Source organism: Carcharodon carcharias, chromosome 2 (assembly GCF_017639515.1).
Source record: "Carcharodon carcharias isolate sCarCar2 chromosome 2, sCarCar2.pri, whole genome shotgun sequence".
Lineage (NCBI taxonomy): Eukaryota > Metazoa > Chordata > Chondrichthyes > Lamniformes > Lamnidae > Carcharodon > Carcharodon carcharias.
The window spans coordinates 14,131,558-14,145,772 of NC_054468.1; the positions used below are offsets into that span (position 1 = coordinate 14,131,558).

The window sequence follows — 14,215 nt, forward strand, 5'->3', positions numbered from 1 at the left end:
CTGATCTCTCCCAAGGCTTCAATTCACGCCCAGGCCTCCAATCACTTCTCTCCCCCCAGGCCTGCTAATCCTATTCCTCTCCAGAGCCCCTGGATGGGCAGCACAGCCCCCAGACCACCCTGCTCCACTCACTGATTGGTGTACCTCCCTGGCAATTGATTCCCCCCCACCCCCCCTACATTCTGAGATCACTACCCCCTTTCCCCATCCGAGATCCCTGTCCCCAACATGGACTTACCTGATCCTACAGCATTCCCAATTCCCAGTCCGACTGCAAGCCAAGTCTGCCAATTGGGTTGGTTTCTGGGCAGGAAACTGATTGGTGATGGCCTACACACCTTGTGGAGCACAGCATAAGAGGAAACCCCAACTTCCAGGTTCTCCATGCCACTGACGCAACCACACCTGGCCGGTCAGCTGAGTAAAAATCCAGGCCTTTACCGTTTTTGATTTCTCACGTTAATCCTGACACTAAGATGCTGTCTGTCATTTGACCATTTCGTCTTCTCCATTTCAATGCATTGCAGCACATTCTATTTATTTTACTGTGGGCTCCACCCCCCCCAACCCCCTGCCGCCCAGGCAACCTCCCCACACCCCTGCAGCCATTTCCCTTCCTTTCATCTGCAACACTTTCAGATGTTCATAAGTACCAACAGCCTGAAACATTCCTTTTGTTCCCTTCACAGCTGTTGCCTGACTTATTGTGTCATTTCTCTTTTCCTTTCTTTTCCAGCTTTCTTTTTTTCCCGTCCTACCTCATTTTGGAGTGCTCAATGCTAACTCTGTCCAAAATGAGCATATATTTTGTTTCCCCAACAATACTAGTACTCATCTCAAAGAAGAAATCTGATCATGGCCACATTGTTGCTGTGTGAAGGTTGGCAGACTACACTTCAAAAATATTTCATTGGCTAATAAATGCTAATCAATATAAATCTTCCTTTTTCTTTTCTTTCACAATCAATTACTATGTAAATTAACACTGCAGTGGGTTTTCAGCTAGGAATGGAAATGAAGCAACTTTGTGTGAGGTATTCTCAATTCTCAATATTTATGCTTAGGCAGCATGTTAAAAATTCACCCCTTTATCTCTACTTGTTTTGCTCAGTTTGGAATGTGAATTAAACTCTAGTTATTGAACCTCTATCCTCAGCTTTGATTTCAGATCCTTCCGTTGGGTGCAGACAATGATTTTCGCGATTCAGGAAATAAACAAAGACAAAATGCTTCTTCCAAATATAAAACTGGGTTATCAGATTTATGATACCTGTGCGACACACACCCAGTCTCTCAGATCAGCCTTAGCATCTACGAGTGGAGAGGATGAAGAAATATCCAGTCATAACTGTGAGAGATTCTCCTCCTTTCCTGTAATTGTTGGAGACTCAGGATCAACACAGTCCATGATTATACAAAGAACACTGGGCCCTTTCAGAATTCCAATGGTATGTTGTAAGTTTAACGACTGCAGTCTGACATCCACCCTGAGCAGAACTTCCTCCAGCTGTCTGAGGCTGAACCAGACTGTTCATAACCCCAATCACACATCTGTACCATCACCAAGATTGCCTTTTTCCATATCCATACCATCGCCCCACCCTACCTTGCCTCAGCTCATCTGTTGGAAACCACCCCCACCCCACCCATGCCTTTGTTACCCCTAAACTTGATCATTTCTATGCCCCCCTGGCTGACCTCCCATCTTCCAAACTCCATAACTTGAGCTCATCTATAACTCTAATGCCAGCATCCTAAATCACACCAAGTCTCATTCATCCATCACCCCAGTACTCGCTGACATACATTGGCTCCAAGTTGACAATGCCTTGATTTTAAAATTGTCACCCTTGTTTTCAAATCCCTCTGTGGCATTGACCATCCCTATCTCTGTAATCTCCTCCAGCACCTTAACCCTCTGAGATATCTGTGTTCCTTACTTTTGGCCTCTTGAGCATCCCCCAAATTTCATCATTCTAACATTGGTGGTCGTATCTTCTGTCAAGGCCCTAAGCTTTGTAATCCCCTCCCTAAATCTCTTTGCCTTTGTATCTCTCCTACTTCCTAGCAGATGCTCCTTAAAATTTACTCTTTGGCCAAGCTTTGCTCACCTGTCCTAATGTCTCCTTATGTGGCTCAGCATCAAATTTTGATACTGTGAAGCCCCTAAGGACATGTTACTAGGGTCTGTATAAATACAACTTGTTGTTACAATCACTATTTTGACGCACAACATGCCATTGGCATTGTGTCATACAGTGTGATAGGATGGCAAGTTGCCAATTTGTCCCAGTTCTCCATGACGAGTTGTCTACTTTGGCCTTGCCATTAAGAGTCTTGGATGAGTAACGGCCAAGAGGATGTAACACAAATTAAAAAGCAAGCAATGGTATTCCTTTGGTTTTCCCTTTACTCTCTTACCGATAATCAAGAAGTCACCTCCATCAGAATTGACAGGCATGAAGACAGTTTTCACTTCCACCATCCAGAATATAGCCAGTAACAGTACCTTCACAGCATCTTTACAGTGCTGAAGGAGGACATTCAGCCTATCGAGTCTGCACTGGGTCTCTAAAAGAGCATTCCACCTAGTCCCACTCCCCTGCCTTATCCCTGTAACCTTGCATATTCTTTCTTTTCAGGTAGCAATCCAATTCCCTTTTGAATACCTCGATTGAACCAGCCTCCACAACCCAATGGGTGAAAATCTTTTTCCTCAAATCACATTTACTCCTTTTTCCAATTATTTTGAAACTGTTCCCTCTAGTTCTTGATATTCTCTTGAGTGGGAACATTTTCTCACTATTTACCCTGATCTTATATCTCAGGATCTTGAATACCTCAATCAAGCCTCCTCTCAGCCGCCTTCTCTCCAAGGAAAAGTGTCCCAACCTCTCCAATATACTCTCATAGTGACAGTTATTTATCCCTGGAATCATTCTTGTGCACCTCCTCTCTACTCTCTCCAATGCCTTCACATCCTTCTGATGCCCAGAACTGGATGCAGTACTCCAGATGAGGCCTAACTAGTGTCAACATGACCTCCTTACTCTTGAACTCAATGCCCCTATTAATAAAGTCTAAGATACTATATGCTTTATTAACTGCTCTCTCAATATGCCCTGCCATCTTCAATGACATATGTACATATACATCGTGGTCCCTCTTTTCCTGCACCTCCTTTAGAGGCTCTCCCTTTATCTTATACTGTCTGATCATATTTTTTCTGCCAAAATGAATCACCTCACACTTCTCTTCATTGAACTTCATCTGCCACTTGTCTGCCTAATCCAGCAACATGTCTGTGTCCTTTTGAAGTCAAGACTATTCCCATCACAGTTGACAACAATTCCAATCTTCATACCATCTGCAAATTTTGAAATCATGCCCTGCACACCACAGTCTAGGTCATTAATGTATATCAGGAAGAGCAAGGGTCCCAACACTGATCCCTGGGGGACTCCACTACAAACCTTTCTCCAATCTGAAAAACAACCACTTATCACTACTCCCTGTTTCCTGTTACTCAGCAAATTTCTTATCCAAGTGCCTACTTTCCCTTTTATTCCATGACTTGAATTTTGCTCACAAGTCTGTTGTGTGGCACTATATGAAATGCTTTTTGAAAATCCATATACACCACATCAACAGCGTTTCCCTTATCAGCCTTCTCTGATACCACCTTTAAAAACCTCCAGAAAGTTGGTTAAACATGATTTTCCCTTAATGAATCTATGCTAGCTTTCCTTAATTACCCTGCATTTATCTAAGTGATTATTAATTTTATCCCGTACTATAGTTTCTAGAAGTATCCCTACCACTGAGGTCAAACTGTCTGGTAAGTAGTTGCCAGCTTTACCCTTGCACCCCTTTTTGAACAAGGTTGTAACATTCGTAGTTCTCCAGATCCTGGCACCTCCCTTGTGTCTAAGGAAGATTGGAAGATTATCACTAGCGACTCCGCAATTTCTACACTCACTTCCCTCGGTAGCTTTGGATGCATCTCATCCGGTCCTGGTACAATATCTATTTTAAGTCAAGCTAGCCTTTCCAACACCTCCTTCCTCTCAATTGTAAGTTCTTCTAGGGTATCAGTTGCCTCCTCTCTCACCTCGGCCTGGGTAGCATCTTCTTCCTTTGTAAAGATACAAAGTACTCATTCAACACCTCTGCCATTTCTCCAGCCTCCATATGTAAGTCACCTTTTTTGTCCCTAATTGACCCTACTCTTTCTTTTGCCACCCATTTATTGTTTACATGCTTACAGAAGACCTTGGGATTCCCTTTTAAGTTCGCTGCCAGCCTCTTTTCATGCTTTCTCCTTGCTTTTTTTATCAGCTTCTTCACTTCCCTTCTATATTCAGCCTGATTCGCCATTATATTTTCTACCTGACATCTGTCGTACACGCACTTACTCCTTTTCATCTTTACCTCTATCTTGCTCATCATCCAGGTTGCTCAGGATTTACTTGTCCTACCTTCCTCCCTGAAGGGAATATACTTTGGCATTGCTTGCAATATTTTTTCTTTGAAGGTGGCCGATTGTTCAGCCACCATCTTTTCTGCCAACATTTGATTCCAACACACTCAACTCAGATGCATTCTCATCCCCTTGAAGTTGGCTTTCCCCTAATTAATTATCCCTGCTCTGGATTGTTCCCTGTCCTTTTCCATTATTAACCTAAACCTTTTGGTACAATGGTCACTGTCCCCTAGAGGCTCTCCGACAGATACTTGATCCACTTGGGCCAACTCAATCCCCAGAACCAGTCCCAAAAGTGCATGTTCTGCCATTGGACTGGAAACATACTGCAGGTGGGCTCTGCATAGGTGGCCAATTTACTCCTCCTGATGACTACCGAGGCAGTGAAGGTGAAAATAACCCTCCACCCTTACAACTCCAACATAGGAACAGGTTGAGACGATCCAAGCCTGTTTTGTTTTCAATTAGATTATGACTGACCAGTACCTCAATATTTAAAAGGCCATTGGATAAATACTTGAAAAAGATAAAAAGAAATCTGGGCTGAGCAGAAACTGCAGGAAAGTGGAACTAACTGAATAACTCTTTCATAGAACAGCACAGGCATGATTGTCCAAATGGCCGCCTTCTGTATTGTACCATTTTGTGCTTTTATGATAGCCAAGAACCTTTCAGTGCTATATTAAAAATGACATTGTTGATTTTCCCCAGGTCAGCTACTTTGCTTCCTGTGACTGTTTAGGTCACAGGAATAAGTTCCCGGCCTTTTTCAGGACAATGCCAAGTGATGCTCACCAGGCTCAAGGTGTCGCTCGACTGGTGCAGCGGTTCGGCTGGACCTGGGTTGGCTCAATCGCAGGTGATGATGACTATGGCCATAGTGCAATTCAAGCATTCAGTGATGAAGTCAGGAAACATGGTGTCTGCATCGCTTTTACTGAAGTCCTTCCAAAAGTGTACTCCAGGGGAAAGATACTTCAAATAACTGAAACCATTAAGACATCTACAGCAAGGGTCATTGTCATGTTTGCCATTGAGGGAGATGCATACCCTTTAATCACAGAAGTTGTAAAGCAAAATATCACTGGTAGACAATGGATAGCGAGTGAGGCCTGGGTTACATCTGCTTTGATTGCAACCAAAGAAAATTTCCCATCTTTGAGCGGGACAATAGGATTTGCAATTCACAGAGCAGAGATTCCAGGCCTGAGAAGTTTCCTTCTTCAAGCCCATCCTTTCAAAACTCCAAATAATCTCTTTGTAAAAGGATTGTGGGAAGCAATGTTTAAATGTTCTCTTGGGACATCAGGTACCATGAAAGGAATTAACACATCAATAATCACTCATGAGCGATGTACAGGTTCAGAGGATTTAAACAATACGTACAGCATATATTCAGATGTGTCTGAACTGAGAGTTTCTTATAATGTGTATAAAGCCATATATGCAATAGCTCATGCCCTTCACAATCTGAACTCTTGCAAAAATGGCACTGGGTCACTGCCAAACAACACCTGTGCCAATATTTTCAACTTCAAACCATGGCAGGTAAGAGATTTGGGACTTCTTGAAAAATTCACACAATTTTAAATGTGAGAACGTAGAAAATAGGAGCAGGAGTAGGCCATTTGGCTCTTCAAGCCTGCTCTGCCATTTTAACATGATCATGGCTGTTCACCCAACTCAATAGCCTGCTCCCTCTTTCTCCCCATATCCTTTGATCCCTTTCGCCCCAAGAACTATATCCAACTCCTTCTTGAAAATATACAATGTTTTGGCCTCAACTACTTTTTGTGGTAGCGAATTCCACAGGCTCACCACTCTCTGGGTGAAGAAATTTCTCCTCATCTCAGTCCTAAATGGTCTACCCCATATCCTCAGAATGTGACCCCTGGTTCTGGACTCCCCCACCATCGGGAACATCCTTCCTGCATTGACCCTGTCTAGCCCTGTTAGAATTTTATAGGTTTCTGTGAGATCCCCCCTCATTCTTCTGAACTCCAGCTAATATAATCCCAACCGACTCAATCTCTCATCATATGTCAGTCCCACCATCCCAGGAATCAGTCTGGTAAACCTTCTCTGCACTCCCTCTATAGCAAGAATATCCTTCCTCAGATAAGGAGACCAAAACTGCATACAATATTCCAGGTGTGGTCTTACCAAGGCCCTGTATAATTGCAGCAAGACATCCCTGCTCCTACACTCGAATCCTCTGGCTATGAAGGCCAACATACCATTTGCCTTCTTTACCACCTGCTGCACCTGCATGCTTACCTTCAGTAACTGGTATATGAGGACACCCAGGTCTCGTTGTATATTCACCTCTCTCAATTTATAGCCATTCAGATAATCTGTCTTCCTGTTTTTGCTACCAAAGTGGATAATCTCACATTTATCGTATATAATTTTAGAACATTTCTGTCCAGCTGTTGATATACTTCGTACTCCAAGTTTTGTCCTTTTTCACCAATAACTATGTTATAGTTGTCGAGTGGCCAAGAGGGGTGTGGCAAATGAGGAACTGAGCAGATCAAACCCAATATCAATGCCTTATCTGTGTTGGCTAAGATAATCTCACCTATGACAGTAACAGCCTGCCAGCCTCAGTCCCTTTTAGGTTAGTGAGGTGAAAAATAATGAGTCAAGATTTCCTGCTTCTGATTTTCACAAGGGATAAACCTCACGTCTGAACATTGTTTTAGGCCAGAATGGCCTTTGCTTTAATGCTGCCCACTGTCAAGTGCTGACATCTAACCTTATGGGATCAAATGTGACACATGGAGGCCAAGTTGTACCATGCTTTTAGAAGAGAAAGGGAGAAAACTGTGAGATGGTTAATTAATTGCCTTGTTGCATGTATGTCTGGCTATATGTGCACATATGAAATAGGAACAGAAGGGGATTATTCAGCCTGTCGAGCCTGCTGTGCCATTCAATAAGATCGTGGCTGATTTGTTTGTATTACTAATTCCACATTCCCATCTACTCCCGATAACCTTTGTTTCCCTTGCCTAACAAGAATCTATCTACCTCTGCCTTAATTGTATTCAATGAATCCACCTCTACCACCTTCTGAGGCAGAGAGTTCCAAAGTTGCACAACCCTCTGAGAGAAAGAAAATTCACCCCATCTCTGTCCTAAAAGGGCGACCCCTAATTTTAAAACATATGAAACTACCTTGTTGCAACTGTCACACAGAATGGGCAGATTTCTGCCTTCACTGCTTGGCTAGGGAAAATCAAATTAGATGATTAAATTCTTACATTCATTGACAATGCTGAATAAATGTTAACAGTTTAACACCTGAGTTATAGTTTATGCAGCTACAGTATCTTAGGCACGGGGTATCTTCTAGTTATGTTGCTGCATTTGTAAGTACAACATTATGAGTTCTGATGTTTAAGGACAGCGATTAACCTGTGTTCTAATCTTTCCAAAGCTCCTCCATTACCTGAAAGAAGTGAGATACACCACTAAATTAGGGGAGGAGATCTATTTCGATGAGAATGGGGATCCGCTCGCATCTTACGATATAATCAACTGGCACAAAAACGCAGATGGTTCTGTTAATTATGTTCAAGTCGGCAGGTTTGATGCTGCTTTAGGTTTGGGGCACGATCTTCTGATAAATGAAAGAAATATTATTTGGCACAATAATCAAGTGATGGTAAGCTGGATCAATTGTTCATTAGTTCTACAAGCAGCACGTTTTGCTGATAGGTATTGATACTGGGATCAGTAAGAGTGACCATAAAGCTGCCTGAATATCATAAAGCCAACGGGTTCATTAATGTCTTTACCTGGCCTGACCTTTATGTAACTCCAGTCCCACATCAATATGATTGACTCTTAAATGCTCCCTCGAAGGGCTCCAGCAGGTCACTTAGCAACTTTTCAGAGTAATTAAGGATGAAAAGTAAATACAACAATTTGTATTTGTATAACACTTTTTGTAGTATAAAGGGTTAACAGAATGGATGTGCTAATCCGAGGTACATGATGACTTAGCATTAACATCAGGCAGTCATGAGCTAGGCACTCTAGGCAGCTGACAGGTAGCCCTGAGGGGAGATGTGCCTTCCCTGTAGCAACTATGTACATACTATAAATAGTATAAATCAACTAGTTTTTAAGTAAATACCCTGATGCAGCTACAGTTCTTATTAGAATCCTGGCTTAGCATATTCTACACCTTTAACATCCCAATGCACTTCATTGGAGCATTATCAAACAAAATTTGACACTGAGCCTCAGAAGGAGATTTTAGGCCAAAAACATGGTGAAAAAGGTAAGTTGTAAGGAACAGCCTAAAGGAGGAGAGGAAGGCAGAGAGGTGAAGAGATGTGTGGAGGAATTCCCACCACTGGCGTCTTGACAGCTGAAGGCACAGCAGCCATTGCTGGGTGATGAAAATTAGGGCCAGAATTGGAGGAGTGCAGAGATCACAGAGGGTTGTGTGGCTGGAGGAGGTTACAGAAATAGGGAGGGAGGGAGGTATGAGGATTTTAAAATAGAGCTGTTGCCAGACCAGTGACCAATTAGGTCAGCGAGCAGATGGGTGATGACAGAATAGGCCATGCCATCGATCTCTACATCCTGTGAATGATTAAAGACAAAATGTTGATCTTTAATAGATTATGTATGAATTGATCATTTGTGTGTGTTTCTCATTTTTGTAATTTAGGTCCCCCAGTCAGTGTGCACAGGAAGTTGTCCTCCTGGCACGAGGAAAGCAGTTCTAAAAGGACAACCACTTTGCTGTTCTGATTGTTTGCCATGCCCTGATGGTGAAATCAGTAATGACACAGGTAAATGATTAACTCTCCATAAAACCCATGTCGGGACTTGGGGGGCTTGCACCCCTTTAAGGCAGGAACAGACATGGCAGCAAAGCTTTGTTGTGAATCGACTTTATTGAGACAAAGTCAGGATACGTTTATTAAATCCTCAGATAAGCTATGCCAATAAACATAGATGGTGATTTTTGGTTTAACTCGGATTATACTATCTGTGTCAAGCTCTGGGTGGCAGAGTGCACAAATTGTTTCTCTCACAGTTTTGGTCTTTTGGTATTCAAGCCTCGCTCTCTCTCTCTCCCTTGTCTCTTGTCTTGTTTGTACCTCTGAATGGTCTCTCTCTCTCACTCTCTCTCTCTCTCTCTGCTGCACAGAGACAAAGGGCGGACATCTTTTATCCTAGCTGTTATTCCATTAAGCCCTCCCTTCATCCCAATCATCTTCAGCCCCATGTGTGAGAATACTTTCCTTGACCAAGCAGGAATAGTTTATGTGAATGTTGCTAATCTTGCATATTTATGGAAGTGATGCCTTTTGCGGGTATGACTGTGTATTTCAATGTTTTGTGAAGTATGAAACTAGACACTAATACTTGTCTCAATAATAGGTTTATTCACGAATGTAGCATTACATATGCTTGTTTCCTACCTACCAACCGAGCGACCCATCAGTCTCTCTTTATACTCTTTTTAAACAATAAATCAATGAAGTAAACAAACAAATAAAAGTGACAGCTCCTTAAAGGGGCACTGTAATGAAATGGCAAAATTGCAACAGAAACTTAAATCAAATTAAGATATAATTTCCGAGCTGATGATATACTGCAGCCCCTGTGGTGCCCACTAGTCGCAGCAGCCTCTCTTTACAAATGCTATAAGTACTTAATTAAACAATGTCCTTCACTTGTGTATCTTAATTAACATACCATAGACCCCACATAATGTTATTAAATCTCCCTTTTACATTTTCTGTTTTAAGGTGGACAATCCCAGCTGTAACTGAAGTGAATTTCTCAATTCCTTTCTTTTACTGTTTGGTTTGCTGTTTACTGGGCTTGGACCCTCACTTTTCAAGAAAAATGTATGACAAGATAATGTGGAAGATGCTACATTTGAGATCCATGTCCCTTTGTGTTGCCAGAATTAGATAAAAAAAAAACAGAACCATTATTGTGATAATAAAAAATCTGAGTTTTCAAAAATATTTAAATGTTGCTTTTTAATTGAATAATCACCTGGCAATGGACAAAAATGTAAGTAATTGGTCATAACATAGAAGCATAGGACCAAAGAGCACAGAAGGAGGCCATTTAGCCTATTATGCCTGCGCTGGCTCTTTGGTAGAGCTATTCCAATTAGTTCCATTCCCCTGTTCTTTCCACATAGCCCAATATTTTTTTCTCTTCCATTCCTTATCCAACTCTTTTGGCTGTTATTATTAAATCTGATTCCACCACTCTTTCAGACAGTGCATTTCAAATTGAAAATACCACCCTCTGTAACTGTGATCATGGTGCATTATCCCTACTTATCCCCCTTGAACACTCTGGAGTTTTTGGCATGGTTGATCATGCCAGCTTCCTCCAATGCCTCTCCTCCGTTATCAGGCTCAGATTGATCTTCCCCCTTTTGGTTCTCCTCTTACCTGTTCAATCAGCCACAACAATTCCAAAAATTTATTCTTTTCCCACCCCTACACCATTACCCCAATTTCTTGAGGATTCATTCTTGTCAGTCTCCTCTTCCTCATCTATATGGTGGGTCTTGGTGACATTATCACTAGAGAAGGGAGTCAACTTCTATTAGCACATTAATGACGCCCAACTATAACTGTCCACAGCTTTCCCAACTCTTCCATTGCCTTTGTGTTGACACCCATTCATGGATGAGCTGCAATTTCTTCCTAATGAACATTGAGAAGACCAAAGCCATTGTCTTTCACCATTGCCACAAATTCTGTGCCCCAATACTGATTCGAACTCTTTTCCAGCCACTGTCGGATGCTAAAGTTGATGGCTTACCATCCTGTTTAACCACAAGCTGAGCTACAGACCCCATAATCTCTCTACTGACTTGCGCCTCCTACACTTTTTTGACTGTCTGTCCCCACCATTATTTCAGTCCTTCTGCTGCTGAAGCATGCTTCCATGCCTTTGACACTTCCAGAGTTGACTATTCCAATGATTTCCTGTACTTTACTCCCTGTAAACTTCAGCTCATGCAAATATTTTCTGTCTCATCCTGACCTACATCAAGTTCAGTTTATCTCTTTCCTTCGTAATGTACATTGGCTCCAACTCCCCTAATACGTTCAATGTAATGTTCTCACCCCTGAGTTTAGATCGTTCATGGCCTTAGCCTTTCTTATCTCCAAAATCTTTTCTGGCACCAAAACACCCTCCTCAAGCCACCACACCTCTTCCTCCTTCCCAGCTCACCCCACCCCCAGCAGGTTCAACTCTCCTTTTGCTTTAACTCTGACCTCCTGTACACTTCCCTCATCTCTTTGTTCAGCCATTGACAGCCTTGTTAACACAAGCCTCACTCTCCTGAATTCCTTCCTTACAACCTCCTGGGCTCTTTTCCTCTCTCTCTTTTCTTTAAGAGCTGCCTTAAAATTCACCTCATTTTAGTCAACCTTCTTCGGACCTCCTTCCAGCCAAAATCCATTCTTTCCATTAAGCCACTGCAAAGCACTGTTGTGTGTGTCTTTTTTTATGTTAAAGATGTTCTATCAATGCAAACTATTGTTGTTCTATCCTTAGATTCACTAAACTGTATCCCATGTGCGCTGGAAGACTGGCCCAATCCACAAAGGAATGAATGCCTCCCTAAAGAAATTGAGTTCCTCTCATTTAAAGAGGCGATGGGAATCACCCTGACGACTATGTCCTTGCTTGGAACGGCCAGCACAGTGTCTGTTGCAGGGGTCCTCTGGTATTACAGGAAGACTCCGATCGTTCGAGCCAACAATTCCGAACTCAGTTTCCTTCTTCTGTTCTCATTGATGTTGTGTTTCCTGTGCTCGTTGACCTTTATTGGCCAACCATCAGTGTGGTCCTGCATGCTGAGGCACACACTGTTTGGGGTCAGTCTTGTTCTCTGCATCTCGTGTGTGCTGGCCAAAACCCTGGTTGTACTGATGGCGTTTAAAGCCACATTTCCTAACAATAACTTGATGAAATGGTTTGGGACTCTGCAGCAAATCTTCAGCGTCCTTCTCTGCACGCTTGTCCAAGTTGTGATCTGTGTTGTCTGGCTTCTTGTGTCCTCACCATTTCCAGTAAAGCAGATCAAATATTACAAAGAGAAGATTATTTTTGAGTGTGATTTGGGCTCAGTGATAGCATTCTGCTGTGTGCTGGGTTATATCGGCTTTCTGTCCTGCATGAGCTTTTTTCTTGCATTCTTAGCTCGAAAGCTGCCAGATAATTTCAATGAGGCCAAGTTCATCACCTTTAGCATGCTGATTTTCTGTGCAGTTTGGTTGACCTTTATCCCAGCCTATGTCAGTTCTCCTGGGAAATATACCGTGGCTGTTGAGATCTTTGCCATTTTGGCATCGAGCTTTGGTCTGCTTATCTGCATATTTGCTCCAAAATGTTATATAATTCTATTAAAACCAGAAAGAAACACTAAGAAGCATCTTATGAATAAAACAGGTTAGGGCAAATCTTACCTACAATCTTAATATTAATTTAATCCTAAGAATAGGTAATTGGAGCACGATTAGTCATCCGACACAGATTGACTCCGAATGATGCTAGCTGTCTGCATTGGCCATTTCCTGCTCAAACCTCCACTCAAGTTCAATTGCAGGCCGCCAAACATAAATTGTTCCAAAAACCAGTGCAGTCAGGCATTTTTTTGGAATGTAATTATTTGTTTATTTTAAAATATTCCTTGTTATATTTAAGAGCAGTAACCTGGTCAAGAAGCTCAATGCCATGCAGGAAAAAGCAGCCCGCTTGATTGGCGCCCCATCCACCACCTTAAACATTCACTCCCTCCACCACCGATGTACATTGGAAGCAGTGTGTACCATCTACAAGATGCACTGCATCAAGCCTTCTTTGACAGCACCTTCCAAACCTGTGACCTCTACCACCTAGGACAAGGGCAGCAGATGGATGGGAACACCACCACCTGCAAGTTCCCTTCCAAACCACTCACCATCCTGACTTGGAACTCCCTCCCTAACAGCACTGTGGGTGCACCTACACCACACGGACTGCACATTCAAGGCAATTCATCACCACCTTCTCAGTGGCAATTAGGGATGGGCTATAAATGTTGCCCTAGTCATTGATACCCGCATCCTGTGAACAAATAAATAAGAAAAATACCCCAAAACAATCATCTTGATGATTGATTCAGTTTGAGGCGTGACCACTTCCAACGCAATGTTTTTTAATCCAGAGCAAAAGATCACAGATGTTTGATTTGTGCTGGGTGTAATGTGTACTTGAAAGTCCTTGATCTTTTGATGAGAAATGGAAATTCTATACCTGCAAATCTATTGTAGGATAAGTGACATTATAATGTAATGGAGAGAGATGTTTGAAGGAAAAGCTGGAATAAATTTTCAACTCCCCACCTAGGTGCACAACACTATTACAGGGAAGTTGCCCATTATAGGAATCAGCCAATTTCCATTGCTGTTAACTTCAGTGGAAATAAGGATTGAGTGGTTTCTACAACAGGTGGATGATCCATCATAATTATTATTGTACTCTTGGGAGGGAAGTTGAAAATCTCACTCCAGATTCACACCACAGGAAAAAAAGACTTGCATTTTTATTGCACCTTTGATGATCACTGGAAGGTCTTTGCAGCCAATGAAATACTTTCCCTTCCCTAAAGAATATTAGTGAACCCCAGATGGGTTTGTTTTCCTAAAGTATCAGTGGCTTCTTGTTCACCATTACTGATAT

General features: G+C 42.2%; 1 protein-coding gene across 1 annotated transcript; it reads left to right on the forward strand.

Annotated features, from left to right (window-relative positions):
* Window positions 1-1,175: 1,175 nt before the first annotated feature.
* Window positions 1,176-13,094, forward strand: LOC121289781 (extracellular calcium-sensing receptor-like). The gene is made up of 5 exons (XM_041209577.1): window positions 1,176-1,448; window positions 5,195-6,031; window positions 7,926-8,153; window positions 9,171-9,294; window positions 12,047-13,094. Exons 1-5 carry the CDS (start codon window positions 1,191-1,193, stop codon window positions 12,946-12,948), a joined length of 2,349 nt encoding a protein of 782 aa, XP_041065511.1. The 5' UTR covers window positions 1,176-1,190; the 3' UTR covers window positions 12,949-13,094.
* Window positions 13,095-14,215: the final 1,121 nt, after the last annotated feature.

Excerpts from the sequence above, each read along its gene's own strand:
- LOC121289781 (XM_041209577.1), top strand. The coding sequence starts at position 1,191 with ATGATTTTCGCGATTCAGGAAATAAACAAAGACAAAATGCTTCTTCCA. Across the intron at positions 1,449-5,194 it reads GCCCTTTCAGAATTCCAATG|GTCAGCTACTTTGCTTCCTG; the intron begins GTATGTTGTAAG and ends GATTTTCCCCAG. Across the intron at positions 9,295-12,046 it reads TGAAATCAGTAATGACACAG|ATTCACTAAACTGTATCCCA; the intron begins GTAAATGATTAA and ends TTCTATCCTTAG.